The sequence below is a fragment of the Euprymna scolopes genome, chromosome 14 (assembly GCF_053919585.1).
Source record: "Euprymna scolopes isolate OS-2025 chromosome 14, ASM5391958v1, whole genome shotgun sequence".
Classification (NCBI taxonomy): Eukaryota; Metazoa; Mollusca; class Cephalopoda; order Sepiida; family Sepiolidae; genus Euprymna; species Euprymna scolopes.
The window spans coordinates 97,429,829-97,452,814 of record NC_136495.1 but is presented as its reverse complement, the minus strand read 5'-3'; the positions used below and the strand labels follow the sequence as shown (position 1 = coordinate 97,452,814).

The 22,986-nt window shown below is 30.4% G+C and overlaps 1 protein-coding gene across 3 annotated transcripts in view; it reads left to right on the top strand.

The window, feature by feature from the left end:
* LOC145293188 (zinc finger CCHC domain-containing protein 17-like) overlaps positions 1-22,986 on the top strand; it is a 129,549-nt gene that overhangs the window by 70,298 nt on the left and 36,265 nt on the right. For all 3 annotated transcript variants that reach the window (XM_080139681.1, XM_080139680.1, XM_080139682.1), the window contains exons 3-5: positions 11,735-11,835; positions 16,963-17,045; positions 18,816-18,916. In XM_080139681.1, coding sequence (XP_079995807.1) covers positions 11,735-11,835; positions 16,963-17,045; positions 18,816-18,916 — 285 coding nt within the window. The remainder of the gene's footprint in view (positions 1-11,734; positions 11,836-16,962; positions 17,046-18,815; positions 18,917-22,986) is intronic.

The following is a 22,986-nucleotide window of genomic DNA, read 5'->3' as shown; positions in this document are numbered from 1 at the left end:
GGGTCGTCCACTGGTCTATTCCTTAAAACTAGTTGCAATCACCACAATGCCGCATTCACTCTATGAACTTAAGCTGTTTGAAATCTACCCAGATGGGATGAAAGTGGCATATTTATAATGCTAATATATATATATGTTAATGTATAGATATATTAGGGATTTTTTTTTTTTTTTTTTTTTTTTTTTGAGGCGGTGATTTGAAACCGCGACAGTACTATTTAAGGCCAAAAAGGGGGGGGGGCAACAGCATTATTTGAATATGTATGAAAAAATAATTTAACAAAAATAATAATATTCAGCGGAGAAAATTATAAAAAAATTAAAATAAAATAAAAACAAGCACTAAATAAAAGTATTCACCCAAAGAAAATTTTTTTAAATAAAATCAGTACACGCGCGATTAAAAATAAAGTCACGAGGAAAGTGAAAGAAAACGCTTTGAGGGAGCAATCATTAAATAAAAACATCATTTATGCAGGGTCCACGTTCCCCGTAAATTACCGAAAAATTCATTTAGTTTTAACACATTTTTTGTTCACGAAACAACACTTTTGCAGTATGCGCACTCGCACTGTGGGCATCTTTTGTTGGTGCGTTTCCGTTTCACTAAACTGTCGAAATGGGTGCCCGGAAAACTCGTCCCGGAAAACTCGTCCCCTTTCGTTAGGTAGGAAAACTGGTCCCTTATTGAATAAATACCGATTGAAAACACATTTTATGATCGTTCTTGAAGGAGATATTGTTTTTTAAAATAGACTATAGTCTCCCCATAATATTTTTAAAAAATATTTTTACTTGTTTAATGGTTTTTGTTTTTTTAATAAAATCGATTTTCTAAGTGTCCGTTTTCTATCTAACTGGCTAAGTTCTTAGTGGTTTCACTTCTTTTGAAGCGTTTATTATGTTCATACAAATTTAATTACAAATTTTTTTTTTGTTCTTATTTTGACGATGTTTTTTGGAGTCATAAAAACAATAATAAAAAACAAAACCAAAAAATTAAAAAACAGGGAGCGATTCGATTTTTCGTTACTTTTTTGTTTTGGTTTTTAATCATGATAGTTTTTTTTTTGTTATGTTTTTGTTTTCTCTCATACCAAATGCACTCATGCGTTATTTAAAATTATAATTTTATCAATCATCAACATTTATTGTCGTCCTGTCAAATTTTGCAAAAATTAACTAATAAATTAAAAACGAAATATTTTTTTGGCGCGAGAGATGCCATGTTGCCCCATGTGCTAACAATCTCGTTAACTAATTTTTAATTTTTTAAAATTTTTACTTCAAAATTCTAAAATCAATCATTAAGAGAAAAGGTAATCACTAAATAAATTTATTAATGAATTTTATTGAAAACTCTGCTATCGTTTATCAAGAATCTTTTTAATTTCATTTTTTGTTGGTTGTTTTTCGGAGGGAGATATAGTTTTTACCCCCCCACTCTCTCTCTCTCTCTAAATTATATTTTTAAAAATATTAAAATTTATTATTTTCTTTTTAAAACCAAATCTCCCTCAGTAATTTCTTTAATTTTCTATTTTTTAGCGATTATCAAGACCCCTAAGATGTGATATACCGGGCATTATTTCTCGTTCTCACGTAACACTCGACATGTTTTTTTGTTTGTTTTCTGTGTTTTTTTTCTTTACCGAATAAACGATTCCAAATAAATTAAACAACATAGTCGGCGAGGTAGAAAAATCGATTTTACCCTTTTATAAACAACAGTAAATAAGTAAATTCGTTTTATATTAATATATAAAAAAAAAATGCGGTCTCGTTTATGAACATAATAAACGCTTTAAAATAAGTGAAACCACTAAGAACTTAACCAGTTAGGTAGAAAACGGACACTTAGAAAATCGATTTTATTTTAAAAAAACAAAAACATTAAACAAGTAAAAATATTTATAAAAAATATTATGGAGGCTATAGTCTATTTAAAAAAAACAATATCTCCTTCAAGAACGATTATAAATTGTGTTTTCAATCGATATTTATTCAATAAGGGACCAGTTTTCCTACCTAACGAAAGGGGACGAATTTTCCGGGGTCGAGTTTTCCGGGGTCGAGTTTTCCGGAGACGAGTCTTCCTGAGACGAGTTTTCCTAAATTCGTCGCAATGTGGCGCGCGTCTCTGTCAAAAAAAAACATTTAAATTATTAGCTTTAAAAAAGATGTTTCATTTAAATTATTTATTTGTTCGAAAAAAAAAAGAAGCTATTTTACTTTATAAAAATCTAATGTTATTTTTATTACAAAATTGTTTTATTAAAATTATATTTTCTTACGCAGACTTTTAAATAAATGTTTTTTCACAATCATATATTGATAAATGTTTTAAAAAAATCTTATTTGTTACTTTCGCCGCGTTATTCGACCAATTTAGTTATCGCCCTCTAACAATAGCCGCCGTCTGCATCATGCAGACGGCGGCTCATGTGAAATTTTATGATCTTTCCAATAAACCGATTATAATATTTTAGACAAACGTTTTTTTTTTTTAATTCACGCCCCCCCCCATTTTAAAATGTCTATTAAAAAGTAAATAATTTAAAGTTTTATATATCACAAATTGAAGATAAAAGATAAATAATATATTCAAATTTAAAACAAAAAAAGTAGTGTTTTTTTTAGAAATTTACCTGTAAAGTCCGAAGTTTAAAACCTTTTTTTTTTAAATCACGTTTTATTTATTTATTTATTTATTTTTTAATGAAACCTTGGTCCTTGGCTCCTTTAATTGAAAAAAAAAATAGGGTTTGAATTACATTTTTCGAGTAGTTATAAGCTTGGAAACACGGGGGGTCGAATTATTCAATATTTTTCACAAAGTTTCTGACACACCTACGCAACAAGTACCCCCGAAATGACTTTTAAACAATACCCTCTCCTCCCATGTTAAGAATGGCTTTCGAAATTATAACGTTATTTCAGCGCGGTACCAGAATTACACAAGAACTGTGTTTTCTTTTTTGTTGTTTTGTAATAACACAAGAATTATTTAAACTGAATTAATTCTTCTAAATAAAATAATTGCTTTCTTTGATAATATGTAAGTGTTTTCTTTCTTTTATTTTTGTTTTACAATAAAACAAAAGTGTTAAAACTAGAGTATTTTTTTAAAATAAATATATGGTTTCGTTTTTCGTGTCTTGACTCCGTAATTAAGTTTTTTTTTTTTGTTTTGTTTTTTTGTTAAACGTATCTTATTAATTTTGGACTTTAGAAAATCTATCATCAAAGACTGAATGATTCTTCTTTTTTTTTCTTTTTTTTTAGTATATTTTCCATATGTTGAATATTAGTAACATACATTTCAATTACAAAAAGAAAAAAAAACAAAGATGTGGAAGAAGCAAAAAATCAAATGATTTTTTTTTTCTCATTTAATAAAATATTGAAGCAGTTTATCTGTTCATTTAAAATTTTTAATGTATATATTAGTATTGGGTTGAGGGTATTTTTTTTTTTATTCCAAAACAATTCTTTTATTTATTTTTTTTTTCTGGAAATTATAAAAAAACAAACACAGATGTATTTATTTATTAGAAGACATTTATTTATAACATGAAAGTGAGGAACAGGGAACCCGGATTTCTGGGTCCAATTTAATTATTTTATTGGTAAATTATGGCAAATAAAGTAAATAATCAAGAGTTCTCTTACTTTTATTGCTTTAGGAAACCATTTGAAATGCTTACACTAATTTTAACACCCACTTGATAAAAGAAACGTTATCCCATGATCACGAGTTAAGTCGGTCCTGACAAGTTTTATTTTTACTTTTTCTGGCACCAATTTTGTCTTCTGTTGTCTGGAGTAGTTATCTTTAAAATAATCCTATATTTTATTGCATTTTATTTTATTTTATTTTATGCCACAAGTTAAAATCACATAAAAATCGATGCTCGGTAAAAATGGTACAGGTGAAAATGACAACCGGAAAAAATGGCACAAGTGAATAAATAAGTAAAAATGGCACTTTGACAATGGAAAAGTAGGACCGTTCAAGAAGTACAGGCTAAGCTCTCAAGACTGGCCCGCGCGCCCTCCGGGGCCCGGGCGACAAGATCAAAGTGTAGTATCTGTTCCGACAGATGCTGCAAAGCTATGACTAGCAAAGACCATATGTGGGGGTAACCCCACATATCTGAACTTGGTCACTGAAGGGGCAACCCTTCATACCAACAGTTTCTAATCCAGCTCCCATTTCCCACCTCTCGGGAGCTGGTACCCCCTTTCCCTCCCCCCTCCCTCCATCTCCACATTAAAAAACGGCCTTGTGCCTAATTTGCTCAGTGGGGAAGCAAATAAATACACACTCATTCCTCCAGTTTAAAATAGGGCTAAACTAAGGGTTGTCAGACTATAATAAATGTTTGAAGACAAATTTTTTAGGAAAAAAGGCCAAACTCAAAAGCGAAGCCACATTTTTTAGGTAAAAAAGGAAAAAAAAGAAAAAAAGCCAAATTGAAAATTAAAGAAAAATTCACTATACTGAAGTTTTTAACCGTTTTTTCTGTATTAGTTTTGCAGTGTTTTCTTTGGGAAAAGATTACCTATGAAATTGAAACTGAAAAATATGTTTTGCCCCCACCCCTTCCAAGCATATTTTTCTGTTTTAATTTAATATGGAAAGGTTTTATTTTTAATATTTAGGTGAATACTTTCATTACAATACATTCTACAGTTTAGATATTTTTAGTATTATACAAGATGTTAAAAAATATTTAGTACTATTTTAATATTAAATAATTTTAGGAAGAGTTGGTAAATTTGTAGATAAGAACTCTAAGATGCCCCCCCCCCAATAACAGATAAATCTACTTTTTTATACGATTTCGTTTGAATATCTTAAAAAACTTGAGTAAAACAGTTATTTTAGAATTCAGAGTGAGAGATCAATCTCGCCTATAAATTTAACATACACCTATAAATTTAACCCCTATTTCTAACAGGATAGGGTTTTAAGAGTATATAACCAGAATTTCTTCTGCGAAAGAAGATAAATTGTGTTTTTTACAAGATTATTAACTTAAATTATTTAAATACTAACAGGGCTCATTAACTGATGTTGCCTGGGGAAGCATGCCCTCCCTCTGTACAAAATTAAAGTATGGTTGTTTTTGTTGTTGTTGCCCAATCTCCTTATGTTAATAATGACTTTCAGAATAGGCACTCCCCAACCTCTCCATGTTAATGACAACTATTAGAATAGACACCCCATTTTGTGAAGGGGAGCTGTCAAAATATCTTCCCCAAATTTAACCCTGATAATCGTTGTCAGGATACCCACCTGCAAAGACTATAAACCAACAAAAATATTAGGGAGGTGGCAGTGTTCGTCTGATAGAATTAGATTTGTTCTCCGCGTGTGCGAACAAATCTAGCGGTCACTAATTTAAAGTGCATAATATAGGTCTTTATATCTCAAAAACTACTTGTATTTGCGAAATATAAATGAGATTTTCTTAATCAGCATAGTCGAAATTCTATGTCAGCATTTTAAAGAAAAGTGTGGAGGTGGAGCTAAGGTAAAAGTTTGCCTATAATAAAACATAAACAACGGTAATGTATGTGCAGTGTCAATAAAGAGTCAGGAAAAGAGAAGTAAACAAAATATTTCACAGGAAATCTAATTTGTCTAAAATCAAACATAACGGCTAACGACCATTTTGTGAGGGGGTTATCAAAGCATTTGCCCCAAATTAAACTTAATAATCGTTGCCATGATACCCACCTGCAAATACTTTCGCATCTACTTTTAAATATAGATATGCTTTATTTTTAATTTGCCAAAGTTCTTAATTTTTTCTCTTCATGCATTGCATCCAAGATTTTCATAAACTCATGAGATTTTTATCTATATCTTTCACTCCTGCTATTTTTTTCATATTTAACCAATTTTACCACTTTTACTAAAGCCAATTTTCCCATGTCATTTTTATTGATAGTTTGTACATAATATTTTTTTTTAACATAATATGTGTCTACTTTATTTGTCTGTCATATTCTTAGTGAAGAATTATTTCAGTCACCACAATACCAAATTTACTCAGGGAGTGGGGGGGTATCAACTTAAAATATCTCTAAAATATTGATAAACTTAATTTTAGTCATAACTCTAAAAGTAGATTTTGTTTCCAAGAACAATCTATGCGTCATTATTAAGACTATCCAAGATAGTTAGAAAATCTATAGTTATTGATTTTTAAAGAAAATTTTGGGACTTACTCAGAAAAAAGTATATGATTATTTTCTAACATTTTTTTTTTTAAATACAACTTTAAGTAGCTATTTGAGAGATAGTTTAACAGTTATAAGTTTTCAAATTTCCATAAATTGAAAATACATTGATTCAAGTAATTTCAAAGTACTAGGTTTAAAGAATTCCAAAAGAAAAATACAAGCATTAATTATTTCAGGAGATATACTCAGTGACCGAGTGACCTGACTGGACAGAGCCAAGGTGCCAGCACTAAAAAAAAAAAAAAAGAAATGTCCCCAGTACAGTTTCATACTAAACTGTGAACTCTCTGAGAGGTTCCATATAAACGTTTATTAAGTAAGTGTGAAAACAAATTTAAACATTTAGGTGTGCTATTCCTTCAGTGCCAGGGGGCGGTGAGTGGGTGGGGGCTTTAGTCTTTAGGAAAAAAAAAAGAGATTTTTTTTCCTGATATGACAAATATTAGCAGATGTTGATTCCGGGATTGTTTTTCTCATGCAAATCCATGAATCGAAAAGAAAAAAAACAAAATTTTTCAAAATCTACAAGTTTTTGACATCCAAACTACTTTTTAAATTACTTAATTATGACTTTTTCTTTAATAATTACTATTAAAAAATATTTATATAAAATGATCAGAAAAAGGCCAAATTTGAAAAAAGAAAGGCCAAATTTCGCGAATTTGGTTTTAAAAAAGCTAACCTGGCTAAGCCCTTTAGCTTTAGTTTGGAAAAAGTCGGTTTAGTTAGGTTCAAATTCTGTAGACGCACCCTAAAAAATAATTATAACGCTTCATTTAATAATTATTTTGGTAAATTTTTAGTTTGCCGACCCCTCGACATTCACCTCTAATTTGTCGACTTTTCGGTTTTCAAATATGCTGAGAACGAATATCGCATTTATTTTTTGCACAAACACACAGTTATTCATATTTGAAGACATTCAGTATCCAATGTAATCCTTATCTTTTTTAATGGTGGCCATCTTGTTTTTTTCAATAACGAAAAAACGCCAAAAGAAGCTAAATATGCCACATGTAACTGGAATCCCCCCTCCCCACCACCGGCGTTGGCGCAAAGTAAGGTTTATTGGAGGGGGATGTGGTAAATTCCAAGAAATCTTGAGCGAAAGGAAAGAACGTAAAGAAAAGACCAAATTAAAAACAGTATTTATAGTAATATTTATTAAAATATATTTAAAGGTAAATATTACCTTTCGCTACAACAGAACACCGACCACTAATTTTTTTTTAGGGATATTCAATGTTGCAGTAGGTGTATCAGAAAGTGGCCATTAAAAATGATGATCAGAACTTTAATAATTCAACTTACTATTTTTCAAAGCTTATAACTACTTGAAAAATGTAATTCAAACCCTAATTTTTTTTTTAATTAAAGGAACAAAGACCAAATTTAAAAAAAAATAACAGGTTTAATAGCAACTGCAATATTTGTTTTTTTTAAAGCGGTTTTCTTTAAAAAAAGAAATATAAAGAAAATCAACATATTTTGACTTGCTTATAAATATATATATATTTATATATAAATGCCAAAAAATCACTTATCTAAAAAAAATGCTATTAAATGGGTAGTTTCATTCTTCATTGTTAAGAATTTTTCCATATTTATATTTTAAATTCCATGTATTTTTTTAAATAAAAGAATTTTTTTTTAAGTGAGAGTCCTAGAAAATCGCATTTTCATAACTTGTTTTGCGCAAGCTTTAAAGAGCTGCTTTTGCTAATATGAAATTTATGAAATATGGATTCGTCCAAGGGACATAAATAATGTCTTTTTTATTGCGTGTGTTAACCAAAATTAGTATTTTTCATCCTCCATAGTTAAAAGAAAACGCACATTTCACTTATAAGTTTTTCATCTAGAACAAAAAATCCGTTTCATCGATTTTTTTTTTTAAATTCTTTTAATGCAATACACGAGTTTTTGATTGATATATTTTAATACTTCTTTATTGACTAATTTTTTTTTTTTTTAATATCTAAAAAAAGAAAGCATTCAATGAAATAGAAAAATTTGCCGTCAGCGTCTGGTATTTACTTGACGATGTAAGCATAACATGAGCTTTCATTAAAAAAAAAAAATCAACATAGTTTTTAAAGAAAAAGGTTTTGCACTTTGGACTTTACAGGTAAATTTCCAAAAAACTATTCTTTTTTTGTTTTAAATTAGAATATTTTCTTTATTGATCTTTTATCTTCAATTTGTGATATATAAAACTTTGGCACATAAATTAATTATTAAAATCTTAATAGACATTTCAAAATGGGGGGGGGGGGCTTAATTTGAAAAAAGACGTTTGTCTAAAATATTATATTTGGTTTATTGGAAAGAGGATAAAATTTCACATTGACCCTGAAAATACCGTAAAAATTGAACCAATAGAAAAATTTTGATAGATTTTTAAAGTTTAAAAATTGAAAAATATTTAACTCGTAAAATTCTATTGATTTCATTACGTAAAAAAATGGCTGCATGAAGGCACGCCGGCATTTTGTAAACATTTTATAAACACTGTTTTTTAAAAAAATAATACTTCTATTATTTTTTAAACAACTTTAATAGTTTATTTTGGAAGTATATTCCATACAGAAAATAAACAACCCACTTTAAAAAGAGAAATTATGAGTTTTTTTTTTATATTTTATTCACAGTTTTCTGTTAGGGGTGTCAAAAATTCCTCCAAATTTCTGATGCACCTAATGTTGCAGGCCACAAATCTGATAATCAAATTCGTCGCAAATTTACGGTTTGCATGGTATTAACCCCTTTTAATTGATCTAAAAAAAAAGTTTTCACGAGCTGTTTACAAAAGCATATTTTTTGTTTTTCGTTCTTTTTTTTTGGGGGGGGGGTATTCAAATATAGAACTTGTGTACTTTAACATGTGCTTCTGCAGTTTAATTAACTGTTTTTTCATGTTAAAGTACACAAGTTCTATATTTGAATACCCCCTCCCCCAAAGAAGAACGAAAAACATAAAATATGCTTTTGTAAACAGCTAGTAAAAACTTACTGACAGCAATATTTTTACTCTTAATGAGGTGAAAACTATATTTTATGAAAAATATTTCTTGTCATTTAAAATGTCCGCCATGTATTCATGCACCTTGTGAAATGTGAAGTGACTACGCGCGTGCGCCATTTTAGTAAGAAAGTGAAAAAAAATGAATATAATTAAGAAAGTGAAAAAAAGATTGTTCGTTTTTATATCGGGAAGGGGAAAAATGTCCGGAAGTGTGGGGTGGGGGGGTCATTTCGGCATTGAAGCCGAAAAATGTTTTGGGGGCTATGTTTTGGTTCTTTTGGCTCCGTTTGGCTGTTTTTGGCGTTTTTTCCTAAATGGGAAACAAGATGGCTGCCAGAAAAAAAGAGTAGTGATTAGGTTGGATACTGAATGTCTTCAAATATGGATAACTGCGCATTTGCGCAAAAAATAAATGCAATATTAGTTCTCAGCGTACCCGAAAACCTATAAGTGTTAACAAATTAGAGGTGAATGCCGAGCGGTCGGTAAACTAAAAAAAATATCATTATTTTATCATAAATACTTATGTATAATAATCTGAAAAAAAAAAAAAAGGCTAAATAAAATTTTCCCGCTGCCATATTTACTTGAATTTAATTTATTTTTTTAAATCTTGAAAATGGAAACTTAATTCGATGATTTAATCACTAGCGGTCACTGCTTTTAATTTTCTTGTACCAAAACGATTTTTACTTGTGAAAAACATGTTATTATACAGAAAATTGGCAAAATTAATTTACAAAGTTTCATTTACAAATAATCAAATAAAACTTATTTATAATAGTAATGTTGGGTTTGTTTTAAAGTGGACTTTAAAGCATTTATTCAGTTCAAAAAACAAGTAGTGTTGAGCGTTTCTCGCTGGAAGTTATATTACTGATAAAGTTTAATATCAAGAAAAGAATTTTACCAAACACTGTTTGCTGCTACATTTGCAGCGGGTACTCTTCTGGTTTGCCAATATTTATGAAATTATGAGAATTTTTGTTTTGTTTTCATTTGTTTGTTTTTCTCCAATTCCCAATTATAACTTTTTGTTGTAAAAGAAAATTAGCTATTACAAGCTATCCGACGTTGCCCGGGATTGAATGATGATCAATGAATTTTTCACACTCCCATATTTTTATTGTCATCGAAATCGTTCATTTTATAATCAAATCAATTGGTTGACAGTGTCAGAAACTGACATTAAAGATGCGTGATAAAAAATCGAATAATTTGACCTCCTATCTTTCCAAGCTTATAACTACTTGAAAATTTAATTCAAACCCTAATTTTTTTTTCAATTAAAGGAGCAAAGACCAAATTAAAAAAATAACAGGTTTAATAGCAAATTATGCAATATTTGTTTTTTAAATCGGTTTTCTTTAAAAAAGATTTCAAGAAAATCAACGAATTTTAACTTGCTTCGATAAAATATTTATATATAAATTCTAAAAAATCACTTACCTATAAAAAATACTATTCAATGAGTACTTCCATTCTTCATTGTTAAGAATTTATCCATATTTATATTTTATATTCCAGGTATTTTTTAAATAAAAATTTTTTTTAAACAACTATTTGAAAAGGCAGCCATCAAATAAGCATTTTTACGGTGTTAGCGAAATGCCAATGCTGTATTTGTTCTTGTTTTGAACTACGGATGGACAGAAGGATGTAAAAACCACACGTTCACGTTAGTCGTCTAGCTTTGTGCATGAAGAAATATGTGTCACCATTGATGAAAAATAGTGACATTTATAAGTTTTTGCCTTTAAAAAAAAACCAGTCAAGGAGATTTTTTTGATTTTTTTCTTTTCTCAAAGAAATTCAGTTTTTGATTTAATATATTTTATTTCTTCTTTATGTAGTGAATTTTTTTTTATTATCTAAAAAAAAAAGAAAATACATTGAATGAAATACAAAAAATTGTTGTAATTGTACGAAAATTTCTAGATGTTAGAACAAGATTATAAGGTTTCACTTAAAAAAAAAATTCAACGTGGTTTTTAAAAAAAAGTTTTAAACTTTGGACTTTACAGGTAAATTTGCAAATAACTATTCTTTTTTTGTTTTAAATTAGCTTATTTTATTTATTGATCTTTTATCTTCAAATGGGGAGGGGGGGCTGAATTAAAAAAAAACGCTTGTCTAGAATATTATATTACGTTTATTGGAAAGACCATAACGTTTCACATTGAACCTGAAAATATCGTAAAAATTGAACCATTAGAAAAATTTTGATAGATTTTTAAAGTTTAAAAATTGAAAAAAAATTTAACTCGTAAAATTGATTTCATTACGTAAAACATGGCTGCATGAACGTGCGCACGCACTTTGTAAACACTGTTTTTTTTTGTTTTTTTTTTGTAAATAAAAAATATTATTTCTATTATTTTTTTAAACAACTTTAATAGTTTCTTAATCAATGCTTTCTTTTTTTTTTTAATTTTACTTTTTAATTATTTCCAGGTCTTGTTCATAAGTCTCAAATGTCGAACACTCGGATTGATGATCCATCGGAAATGCTCAGTCTCCATGAGAAAGTATATTGCAAAGTCATTGCAATCACTGTAAGTTTTCTTCTCACAAATCAAGACGTTTGTACTTTCTCTTCCTGGAGTCTTTTTTTCTTTTTTTTTAAATTATTAGTACAATATTAGAGTGGTAATAACTTTAGTGGTGCTTATGATTAGTGTAATGTCACACACTGGAATTGGTTAGCGTAATTATAAATCCAATCACATCTATTGTGTAAGTTTTGTAGACTAATAAAAATTGTAATTTATAAAGATTACTGCCATGGAAGAATGCAAAAAACAAATTTGTTTAGGCATTAAAAGTAGTTTTATGTTGTTGTTTTTGTTAAATATAATTAATTTATATTATTATTAATAAATATTACTAAATAAGTAATTATTTCAAGTTAAAATTCAAGTTGTTAGATAAACACAACATCAGTTCAACAGTGGCTATTTTGTTTTGCTTTGGTTTCTTTCACATAAGATTGACACTTATCAAGCATGCGTTTCTCAATTTTAAATGCATAGTACTAACTAGATTTTTAATAGAAATGATTTCTCATTTAGTAATATACTAGTAGGACTACCTGGCATTGCCCGGGCCATATAAAAAAGAAAATGAAGTTGTGCTTGATTACACTTGCTAAATGATTTTTGTTTTATTCAATTATTTTTACTGTGCAATAATTTATATAAGTTTGAAAAAAAATATTCCACTGATCTCGGCCCACTGCTATGAATTTGGAATAGGGGCATGTGAGCAAGAAAAAAATGTTTTAAGCAGTTACGATTTAAAAAAAAAAAAAAAAGAAAGTATTTGTGATTTATTTAAGTGATATTCATGCATTTAATAGTAATTGGATATTTTAAATCAACCTTCATCTAAATCAACCACCGATAAAAAAGATTCCCTCTAATTATTTGTTTTGGGCCAAGTAAATAATAGTAAGTACGAAACAAAAAATATAAAATCTTTTAACCCTGTTTAAATGCGAAAGTTTACTGAAATAAAAGTTTTCAAAATAATTTAAAAAAAACAAAACAAAAAAAAACGAAACGTCTGCTGTAAGGTGAACGTGAATGCAAAAGCAAATAATTCTTGGTCAGCACCCTAACCCATTGGCCCATGACAACAGTCATATCATGACATTGCAAATTTATATAGTTAACATATCCAAGAGGTGAAATGGTTCATGCATGTGCAGATGCTGAAGTCGTTTGGAAAAAGAAGATTTTATGTGAACATCAGATTCTGCGGTTGTTAAGGTAGAAAAAAATGAATATTTTCTTCTAAATTTCACATATTATGCATCTGAGACCGTGCTCTTTAAAACAGTACCAGAATCATTCTTATCCACTTTAGATTTCAAGTTTTAGCAAGACATGCAAACACACATACATACATTCACACTAACAGACATTTGCCCTTTAGATAATGAAAACAACAGTGTAGAACTATTTTTAATGCCTAAGCAGATTTTTTTTCTTATGTTTTTCCATGGCTGCAAACTTTATAAATTACCCTAAAAATCTGCTATTCTTGCTTATTCCATGCAATTTAATAATTTTAAGTAGAAGAAATTATTCTTTAAGAACATTTACTTTCAGAATTAAAAGACAACTGCATTAAAGCATTCAAATCTATCTATATTATTACTAAAATTTTGCATATCTTATTATTTTGTTTATATTATTTATTTGTTCCCATGCACAATGGATGACATCATATCTATGGAACTAGGATGATGTCAAATGATGACATCACTAAATTATAATCATGCACAGTAAGTAGATAATGTCACAAAATGATTTTCATGGATCAAATCAGAAAGAGAGGTTCATCTAGACTCCTGGAGGTCTAGTTACATGCTAATGCTGCTAGAAAAGTATGGACCCACAATTTTCTCTTAACTGTGATTAAATAGCAACTCCTCTTTAATAGTATACAATAGTAAACCATAATATATTTAATGGAGGAGGGGTAGGGCTTAATCGTTACTGATATAGATTATAGAATTAGCAAGTCAAGTTCAAATCCAACCCCAAGTCTATTATATTTATTTATGTACTAATTCGGGAAAGTATGAACTCCTAATTTATCTTTCAGCTATGAATAAAATTATATATTGTTTCAGCAGTAAATATGTCTACTCAAATTGGGTATGTGCTATAAAAGTAGACAAAGTAAACTAAATTTTAAATCAACCTGATTTCTTTCCCTATGATCTAGCAAACTGTTTAAATTCATAATCGTTTAATTACCAAGTACTCCTACTGTTCTTTTGTAGAGAAAGTGCTGATAATCACTTTCTTATAAAATAAAGTATTTCAAGTAGCATATCAGTGGTGATGTCATTATCCTCAAGGTGTATGATCATAGTACAAGTACAAGCAGGCCATTTCCACATATTTATTAAAAGTCAGTTGTAACCTTGTAACTACCTGTATCATTCTTCACTTACAATAATTTGCAGAGTACAAAACTGTCTTTGAAATCTAGTGGGTGATGTCCTCTTCTCCCTGCATCCTTTCTCACAGAAGAAGTGTTACGAGCCTTTCTCTGCTCTATCATTTTCATTATAGGTGCTTGACTGAGCTTCACTCTATGCTCCCACCCCCTGTAGAACATTCACTGCAAACACTTGCCTAGCTACGACTGTCAATAATTTCCCTTATTCTCTCTCTGTGCCTAAATCTAAACAAAAATTCCATGAGTAAAGCTTTTTTCCCCTAGAACTGCTCCTCTTTGGAATACAATACTGCAGAGTTGCTTTCCAACTGACTATACTATGGTGGTTTTTAAATCCAGTATAAACAAGTTTTTGTTAAACCATCCTCTTAAATAATTTCTATCCAATCATTGATCATTACTATACTCCCCACAAAAGTCTGAAAAATTTATAATTTCAAGCATTGTAATTCCTATTTAAGTCACGTAAATTACTGAGAGTGGATTCTTTTGTTGTCCCACCTGAAACTCATTAACTCATAACTTTGAGTGCCCCTCCGCCAGGCCTTGATAAGCATGACTACAGCAAATAAATTTTTTTTAAAAGCATTGAAGTTTTATATATTTGTACATTGGCTGTTCTGTAATAGAGCATGGACAACAGTTGTATGCAAATGACCGAGCTATGTGCAAAGTGACATCACAGTAAGGAAAAAGATTATAAAAAGAATGTGTACACAAAACGACGATCATAATCACATTAGAAATGTCATGCATGTCTGGAGAAGGAGGAATAAAGGTCTTTTGTTAAAACCCGAAACAGTAAGTTAAATTTCTTTCCACTTCCTTTGTTATAATCCTTGCGGCAAGGTCTACACGTTAACACATGTGTACTACATTCAAGTTACTATTAAATACTTTCAGAAACCATAACAAATATAAACCTTGAATTTAATGAACAACAAATACAAACCTTGAATTTAATGAACAAGATATTGATCTTTAATATAGGGTGTAATACGAAGTTCCAGAGAGCACCAAGAAAATTGGTAGGAACCACAGTCACATAATGACACGAGAATACATGCATAAAAGAAAGACTGTTATATTGCATTAAAAAAGAAGATAAAAAGAAAATGTAGATAACTACTTTATTAAGTAGTAAAACTAGAACAAAGTGTATTTACAATCGTAGGTGTTAGGTACAAGTCTGTTGATGAAATATGACTCTTTCACACCTTTTATATGACCGGATGACCAGAAGTCATATGGTAAAAGTCACATCACAACATCTCCTCTCAAATTTTTTATGTCCATTGGACATTATATTTCTTTCTTTTGAGATCTATTTCTATAGTTCATGTCAGGCTACATTTTTGTTTGCTTGTACAGTTTTTTTGTATTGGTGAAAGTATGGGTACCTTAAACATATAAAATGATAGACACAGGTTCATTTGTGTCTGGGGTAGATTTTTTTTTTATTTGGTTGATGTCTTCATACTTTCCATTTTGAATATTTAATAATGTACTTCATATTCCCCATTCTTTCAATTTCACCTTCTACTCATGTTGCTTTTCAAATAATAATTTAATAAATAATTTTTTTACCTGGATTATGTTTTATTTAAGATATTATTTCTTTCCTTTGTTTCTGCTTTTGAAGTAATCAATTTATCAAAAACTGAACATACTTTCCTAGAAAACATTAAATCTGAAGGCGATGCTCACATCAGTGTTAATATTGAGTGTTATTCAATAAACAACTAAGAATTTTTGTCATTCTTCATTTTCCGCTTTGACACCATTTGACTTTTTGATTGCTCTTTTGAATGTGTTGATAAATCTTTCAATCAGTCGTAGGATCCTGGATGATAAGATGCAGATTTTAGGTGATTTATCAAGAGTATTTTACAAAAACGTTTTCATTCTTTTGCCATAAATTGCATTCCATTGTCAGATACCATAGTTTCCGATATACCAAATCTTGCAAACAGTTCCTGTAAAATCTTTCTTGTGTTTCTACTTGTCAGTATTTTGCATTTGAAAACTTTTGGCCATTTAGTAAAACTATCTACTAAGATAAAAAGTATGCTCCTTTTATCAGTCATGGGGCAGTTGTTAATCTTCTACATTCAACAGATTTGTTCAAATGACAGAAGTCGCTACTCCAAATTTAATTAACATAAGATCAAGATCTTATTAATATTTTCATGTTAGTTCTATATTGTAATTCACCTAGGATCAAATTTTTATTCATTGTGCTTTGAAATTAGCCTAGGATCAAAGTTTTATTAATTATGCTTTGAAATTAACTTAGAATCTAAATTATATTCATTCTGCTTAGAAATTAACCTAGGATCAAAAGTATATTAATTCTGCTTTGAAATTAATCTAGGATCAGTTTCATTAATTGTGCATTTGGATGAACCTAGTATCAATTTTAACCTGTATTTTAATTAATTTTTCATAGAATATTAAAATATTTATACTTTGAAATTTCATAGATTTTCATAAAATCTGAATACCTGATTTTTTAATAAATGTCATTGTTGCTTTTTCAAAAAAATGTTCAATTATTATTTATTAAATTTTCCTACAATTTCCTATAGAACATATGCTTAATTTAATCTATTATCACTAATAATGAATAAAATGTTTTCAAACCAAACTATTTAACATTGTTTGTTGAAATAATCTCTAAAACCGATTTATTTTTATTTACACTACAGGATGAAGGTAAAATCAGTCTGTCTATGAAAATAGTAAGCCAAACCGATGGCAAAGATTTAGATCCCAACAATATACAATTGAGGTAAGATTCTTGTCACATCTTGCTGTAGCCATTCACCTGTCTTCAATCTATGCATTTCTTTAAAAGCTCCCATCTATCCAATTGTAATGTTTAACTTAGAAATGACATTTTCTTTTATTGTTATTTTACTCAAACAAGGCACAGTGCCACTTTGTCATAAAGGGCTATTATTAGGGACCAAATTCACAGTAATGCTTTAAAGGGAGTTAGTCAGTGAGATATCTGTTCTGTTCATATTACACTTAACCTTCTGCATGTTGTACAGTCAGGGAAGCAGGGATCCAGGAGGGGATTCCAAAGTCTAGCAGTTCGAGGGAAGAAACTATTTGCATAGAAGGCTTTACAACATCTAGGGATTTCTACAGTGTAGAGGTGGGATTTTGCTGCTTGTTGGGTTTGTCAGGAATATCTACGTCGAGAGGGCTTAAGTGCTTTGAGTTCATTGGAGCACATTCTATTAAAATACTTGTAAAACAGGCACAGAGATGCCACATTTCAGCAAAGTGACAGAAGTTTAAGTTTGGTTGCTAGTGTTGGATCTATTAGGTTGACGACTCTTTTTAATCCTGTCTGAGAGTGAGAGACTTATGGCCGATGCACCAGCCCAGATCTAGCAACAATATTCATTGAAAGGGCTAATAATGATTTTGTAGAGGTACAGAATACTCTCAGGTGTGAGTAACCTTCTAACACAGTGAGCCCATCTTCCTCGCAGCAACCCTGGCAATGTCCTCAATGTATTTTTTTTTATTCATGTTGCCTGTGAATGTTAAGCCTAGGAGTTTGAATCTTCATATTGAATGGATGCATCTTAATTTTAGATGCATCTCTGGTGGATAAAGTCTAACTCTATATCAATTTTATTTAGAACTTGTTACAACCAAAAATAAAGAATCAAGAGTTGAAAGTGCCAAATATGTATAGATTTGTGAGTGAGTTTTTGTGATTGTGTAAATCTATCATTATGTTTAGTAGTCCATTGTGTCATTTGTTGGTGGCCAAGATTAGATTTAGTTTGCTTACAAGAAGAGTATGTACTAGTTGATAACATTGTGTTATGATTGACAAGGGTTCATGTAGAAGGTTGAGTTTCTCACTGCTAGCTGTGCTTGAGTTTTCATGTAGCCAATACCTAATCAATACTTGGCTCTCAAAGTAATACTTTCTTATTGATTGAAATCTTTTTTGGTAACCAATCAAAATGAAGTATTTAGCCAATCAAAATTAAGTTTATTTTCTGTTGTTATTATTGTTTGCTGCTGCTACGGCTGCTTTTGTTGTGGTTCACTCTGAACAGAGTTTTATACATCCAGGCATCTCTATAAGAAGCTCTATCTGCCAACCAGTCTGTCACACTTATGTTTGAAATTGTTCTTTTATTAGTTTGAAATGGGATTTTCATTAGTCTGTCATACTTAAGTATGAAATGAGATATTTGTCATTAAATTCACAAATTAAATGCATAACTAAGAATAAATGCTCACAAGAGCAGTTATTGGCTAAATAGTAAAAACTTTTAGGTTTTTAATATTTTATTGTTTATCAACAAAATTATGACAATTGCAAATAATAAAAAAAAATATTGTGTTTCGCCATTATAATAGCGAAATTCGAAAATCGAAATGTCGAATTTCAAGTAAAACCAATCGTATCTACTGAATTGTCATGGCGTGGTAATGAACATATTAGCATAACTGATTTGTGTCTTGTATAACTTTTATGAATTTTATCTCTTTGTTATTTCTTTCTTTCTTTCTTTTTTTTTTTCAGTATCGATGAACGAAAGAATAAGAAATCTTTTCAAAGGGAAATCAAGAAAATTGAACTGGGAGCTGTTTATAACACCGTTTGTCGGAAGTGTGGTGGCCATGGTTGGTTATGTTATTCATTAAAAATAATATTTTCATTCAGACATATTTTTAATGTAATTATAATATTAGGATGTATCAAAAGTGTCTTCATTTTTACTCTAAAGTCTTCATGCATATAACCTGACCTCCTTTAACATCACTTTATTATTATTATTTTTTTTTTTTTGTATTTATTAGGAGTTTTCACACCGGCCATCATCAGAGATTTCTTTGTCAACAACCCGTGGTATTCTAGAGTCTAGGTGACAACAAGTCTCCCTAGATTTTCAGCACTCTCCATCTCTTTTAATAACATTTATAGATGAATTTGCATTGTTGCAACAGCCATTTACTATTGATTTCTCGTTTGCCATATTATTAGCCTTGACAGGAATTTAGGTGGCAGTAAGTCTCCCCAAGGTTCTAATCTTCTTCGCATTCATCCAGTGGAAGTCTGGTTAGTGCTTTCTTTCCTCAATCTTTTTTTGGGGGGGGAGAGGGGGATAAATTACAATTATACTGTTTCAGTTTTCTTGATTCTATGTCGTATTCCTCTATTTTTTCGTTTTATTTCTGTTTCAGCTTCTGTATGTTCGATTAGCATTTGTAGCTCATATGTATTAGTTTCTACATTCAATGATTTTCTTTAATATTTCAACCATTTTCATTATTGTTATTCATTGTATCTCCTCAGCCATCCCCCCAATTCCGATCTCTCCCATTCTATTTTCGAAAATTTTCAGGATTGTTCCAAGTGCTCCTACTATTAGTATTTATCTTGATTTTCTTCATCTTCATTTTTCATATCCCTTTGGCCAATTCTGTGTATTTGCTTTGCTTCTCAGTCTCCTTGATATTCACCGTGTGGTCTGCTGGAACAGCAAAAACTACGATCTGACAGAATTTTTCCTTTTACCTATGACATCCAGCCTTTTTGCTTCGATGGGTTTATATGTTTGTACGTCCATGTCCCATGTGATTTTCTGATTTTCGTTTTCAAGTATTGTTGTTGGGTCATGCTTGTAGTTGTACCATTTGTCTGGGTGCTTAAGATGCAGTTTGCATAATTTCCAGTGTACTGCCTTCTTCACTTGATTGTGTCTATTTTTATATTCTTTTGTTCTTAGTTGAGGTGTGGTTTATCATTTCGTCTCTTTGTTCACAAAGTCTGCATTTGCTATTTTCTTGTCTTGTTGATCTTTATCAAGACACTATTATTATCATTAGTAGTAGTTGTACTAATAATCAAACTTGACTAGTGAAACCTAACAAATGGAGGTGGAGGACATGCATTACATGGATAGAAATGAGGTGAGAACGATACAATGGATGTGTAATATGAGTATTAAAGCCGGCTTAGATGAAATTAAAAGATTAAATCTGAACAGTATAGAGCAGGGTTTCCCAAACTTTTTCAGGCTGGCGCCCACTTGGCTTCTAGATTAGACTGTTAGCTTTTTTGTAAGCTTTTTTTTTTTTTTTTTCTTAGTGAAAACAACAATATTATAAATAAAATATGTATTTAAAAACAATGATATAGCACACAAGCTTAACTTTGTCGGTTTGTAAACATTTTATTTGATCTTGACAATAATCCTTAATAATCATGTCAAGCATTATTTTTTTTCAAATTCAAAATAATATTAAACACAAAATTTGCTTTTCAAAAATAATAATTAATCTAATTAACCATTTTATTATCTTCACAATTACCCTTAATTTACACATGCAACTTTCTTTTTTATATTGAAAACAATATTAACTACAAAATTTTATATAATTATTATATATAGATATAAACGTGCATATATATATATATATATATGAGCACACATACACAATATATATTACGTACACACACTTTCATATATGTATTCTTTACCATAAAAAGTTTACCTATTTTCTCTCTCTCTCTCTCTCTCTCTCTCTATCTATCTATCTATCTATCTATCTATATATATATATATAGGAAATTTATTACTGTGAGTCCAGAATGAGTTTACATATTGTTTCAGCTAGAGGAAGATCCTCAAAGAGAGGAAATATCCAACTAGCATCGTCAGAATTCATAGATAGAGTCTATCTATGAATTCTGACGATGCTAGTTGGATATTTCCTCTCTTTGAGGATCTTCCTCTAGCTGAAACAATATGTAAACTCATTCTGGACTCACAGTAATAAATTTCCTATATACTGCTCTGGCTACACATTGAGCACTCTAGTCCGGTTTTTTCACCACTGGTAAATAAATATATATATATATATGTGTTTATATTTTTTAGTTACTGCCCCCCCCCCCACCAAAGATTCGTTTTTTTTCAAGGAAGGATAAGTTTTTAACGATATCTACTCATCTTGACGTATGTATGAAAGACGTTATTTCGAAGGCTGTGATGTCACAAGTGCACTGTGGGCCAGACGGCTAACGCATTTGTTTTTTATCACCTCCTTTTCCTCTTCCGCGGAGATTGTAAGATTGAGTCTGACTACTGTGCCTATTTTTATTTTATTTTTTTTTTTTTGCTTACACGGGTTCTCACTACTATTTTGATTAAAGAAAAGTTTTTTTATTTACGACAAATATAAAAAAATTGGCCAAAAACATTAATTCTTTCACCGTCAACTGGACTATTTTTTTCCAAGGAGGAGTCAGTTTTTGCGTTGACATTTTTGCAAAGTTATTCACGCCTCGCAGTCTAGACGTACGTATAAAAGACATTATTTTAAAGATCCATGACATCACAAGTCGCATGGTCGAGACATCTACAGTGTATGCTTTTTTCACCTCCTTTTCCTCTTAGCATTACAGGTTCAAGTCTGGCTACTTACAGCTAATTTTTTGGTTGCTCAATACCCTTACTATACTACACCCGATAACACCCGGGTAATGTCAGGTACCCAAACTATTTAAAAAAAAAATTTTTTTTTAATTCTCTTTTTTTTTTTTTTTTTTTTTTTTACAAAATTTTGCTTTCAGTTTCACTTCTGGCTGATGGCACCCAAACGCCCCCCCCCTCCTATTCTTTCCTTACTGTTGCACAATTTTGTTTTTTTAATTAAAAGGGGATTTTACGATCGGGTAACCTAGCCAATTTTTTTTTTTATGACCAGACAACACCGCCGCCCCCCACCCCTAGCTAGTCTATATATATAAAAGGCAAAAGCGGCGTTCACATTTTTGTATGTCCAGCTTTTTTTGCCGGGATTCTCCAGGGGGTTACTCTCTTAGAACTTTATATGTACCCTCTAGATTGTAATATCTACGATTTGCAAATGTACATCGGGTCTAGATTTATTTACATCGACTTTTACAGAATTCTTCTATTTCATCTCTCATGTTTGTTCGGCTTTTTCATATAAAATCAAAAGTAATCTGAAGCGAAAGGATTCTTCCGGCTTTCTCTCCCAGGAATGTCCAGAGAGCAATCCAGCTTTGATCAATGTGGGAGAAATCCCTTATATCAGACAATTGCTAATCATTTGGACACTCCACTTTTTATGGGGAGTTGGTTTTTCCCCCAACCCAACATCTTTGGGAAACAAAACCAAAAAAACTACCTCGCAGCTAAAGTTGGGGAAACAAAACCAAAAAACTACCTTGCAGTAAAAGTAAAGTGCACGATTTCCTTCACTCTATGGCGTGATGTTTGACCTCATTAAATTCACGCACCTGTCATTTAAGTTTTTAATCGTTAAATTAAAATGCTTTTCACTTACTCTACCTTCCTGGCCAAATGGTAACAGCTCAGGTCTTTTTCACACTTTCTTTTCCACCTTCGCGTCAAAGCTTTGGGTTTGATCCTACCTACCTACTAAAACTTTTTTTTCTTTTACCACATGGGCAACACCGGGCAGCCCCGCATTGTTTTTTTTTTTTATTTTCCATCATGTTCGCTGTTTTTTTTGTTTTTGTTTTACCGATTTTTTTAAAGAAATTTAACATTGTTTTTTTTTATTAATATTTAAACAGGGTTATTACTTCGCTTATTCTTTAGTTTCTGTTTTGTTTTGATCTACTCCCCCCCCCAGCACACACACCTCCAAACACCCGGGCAATGCTGGGCACCCATGCTAGTCTATATATATAAAAG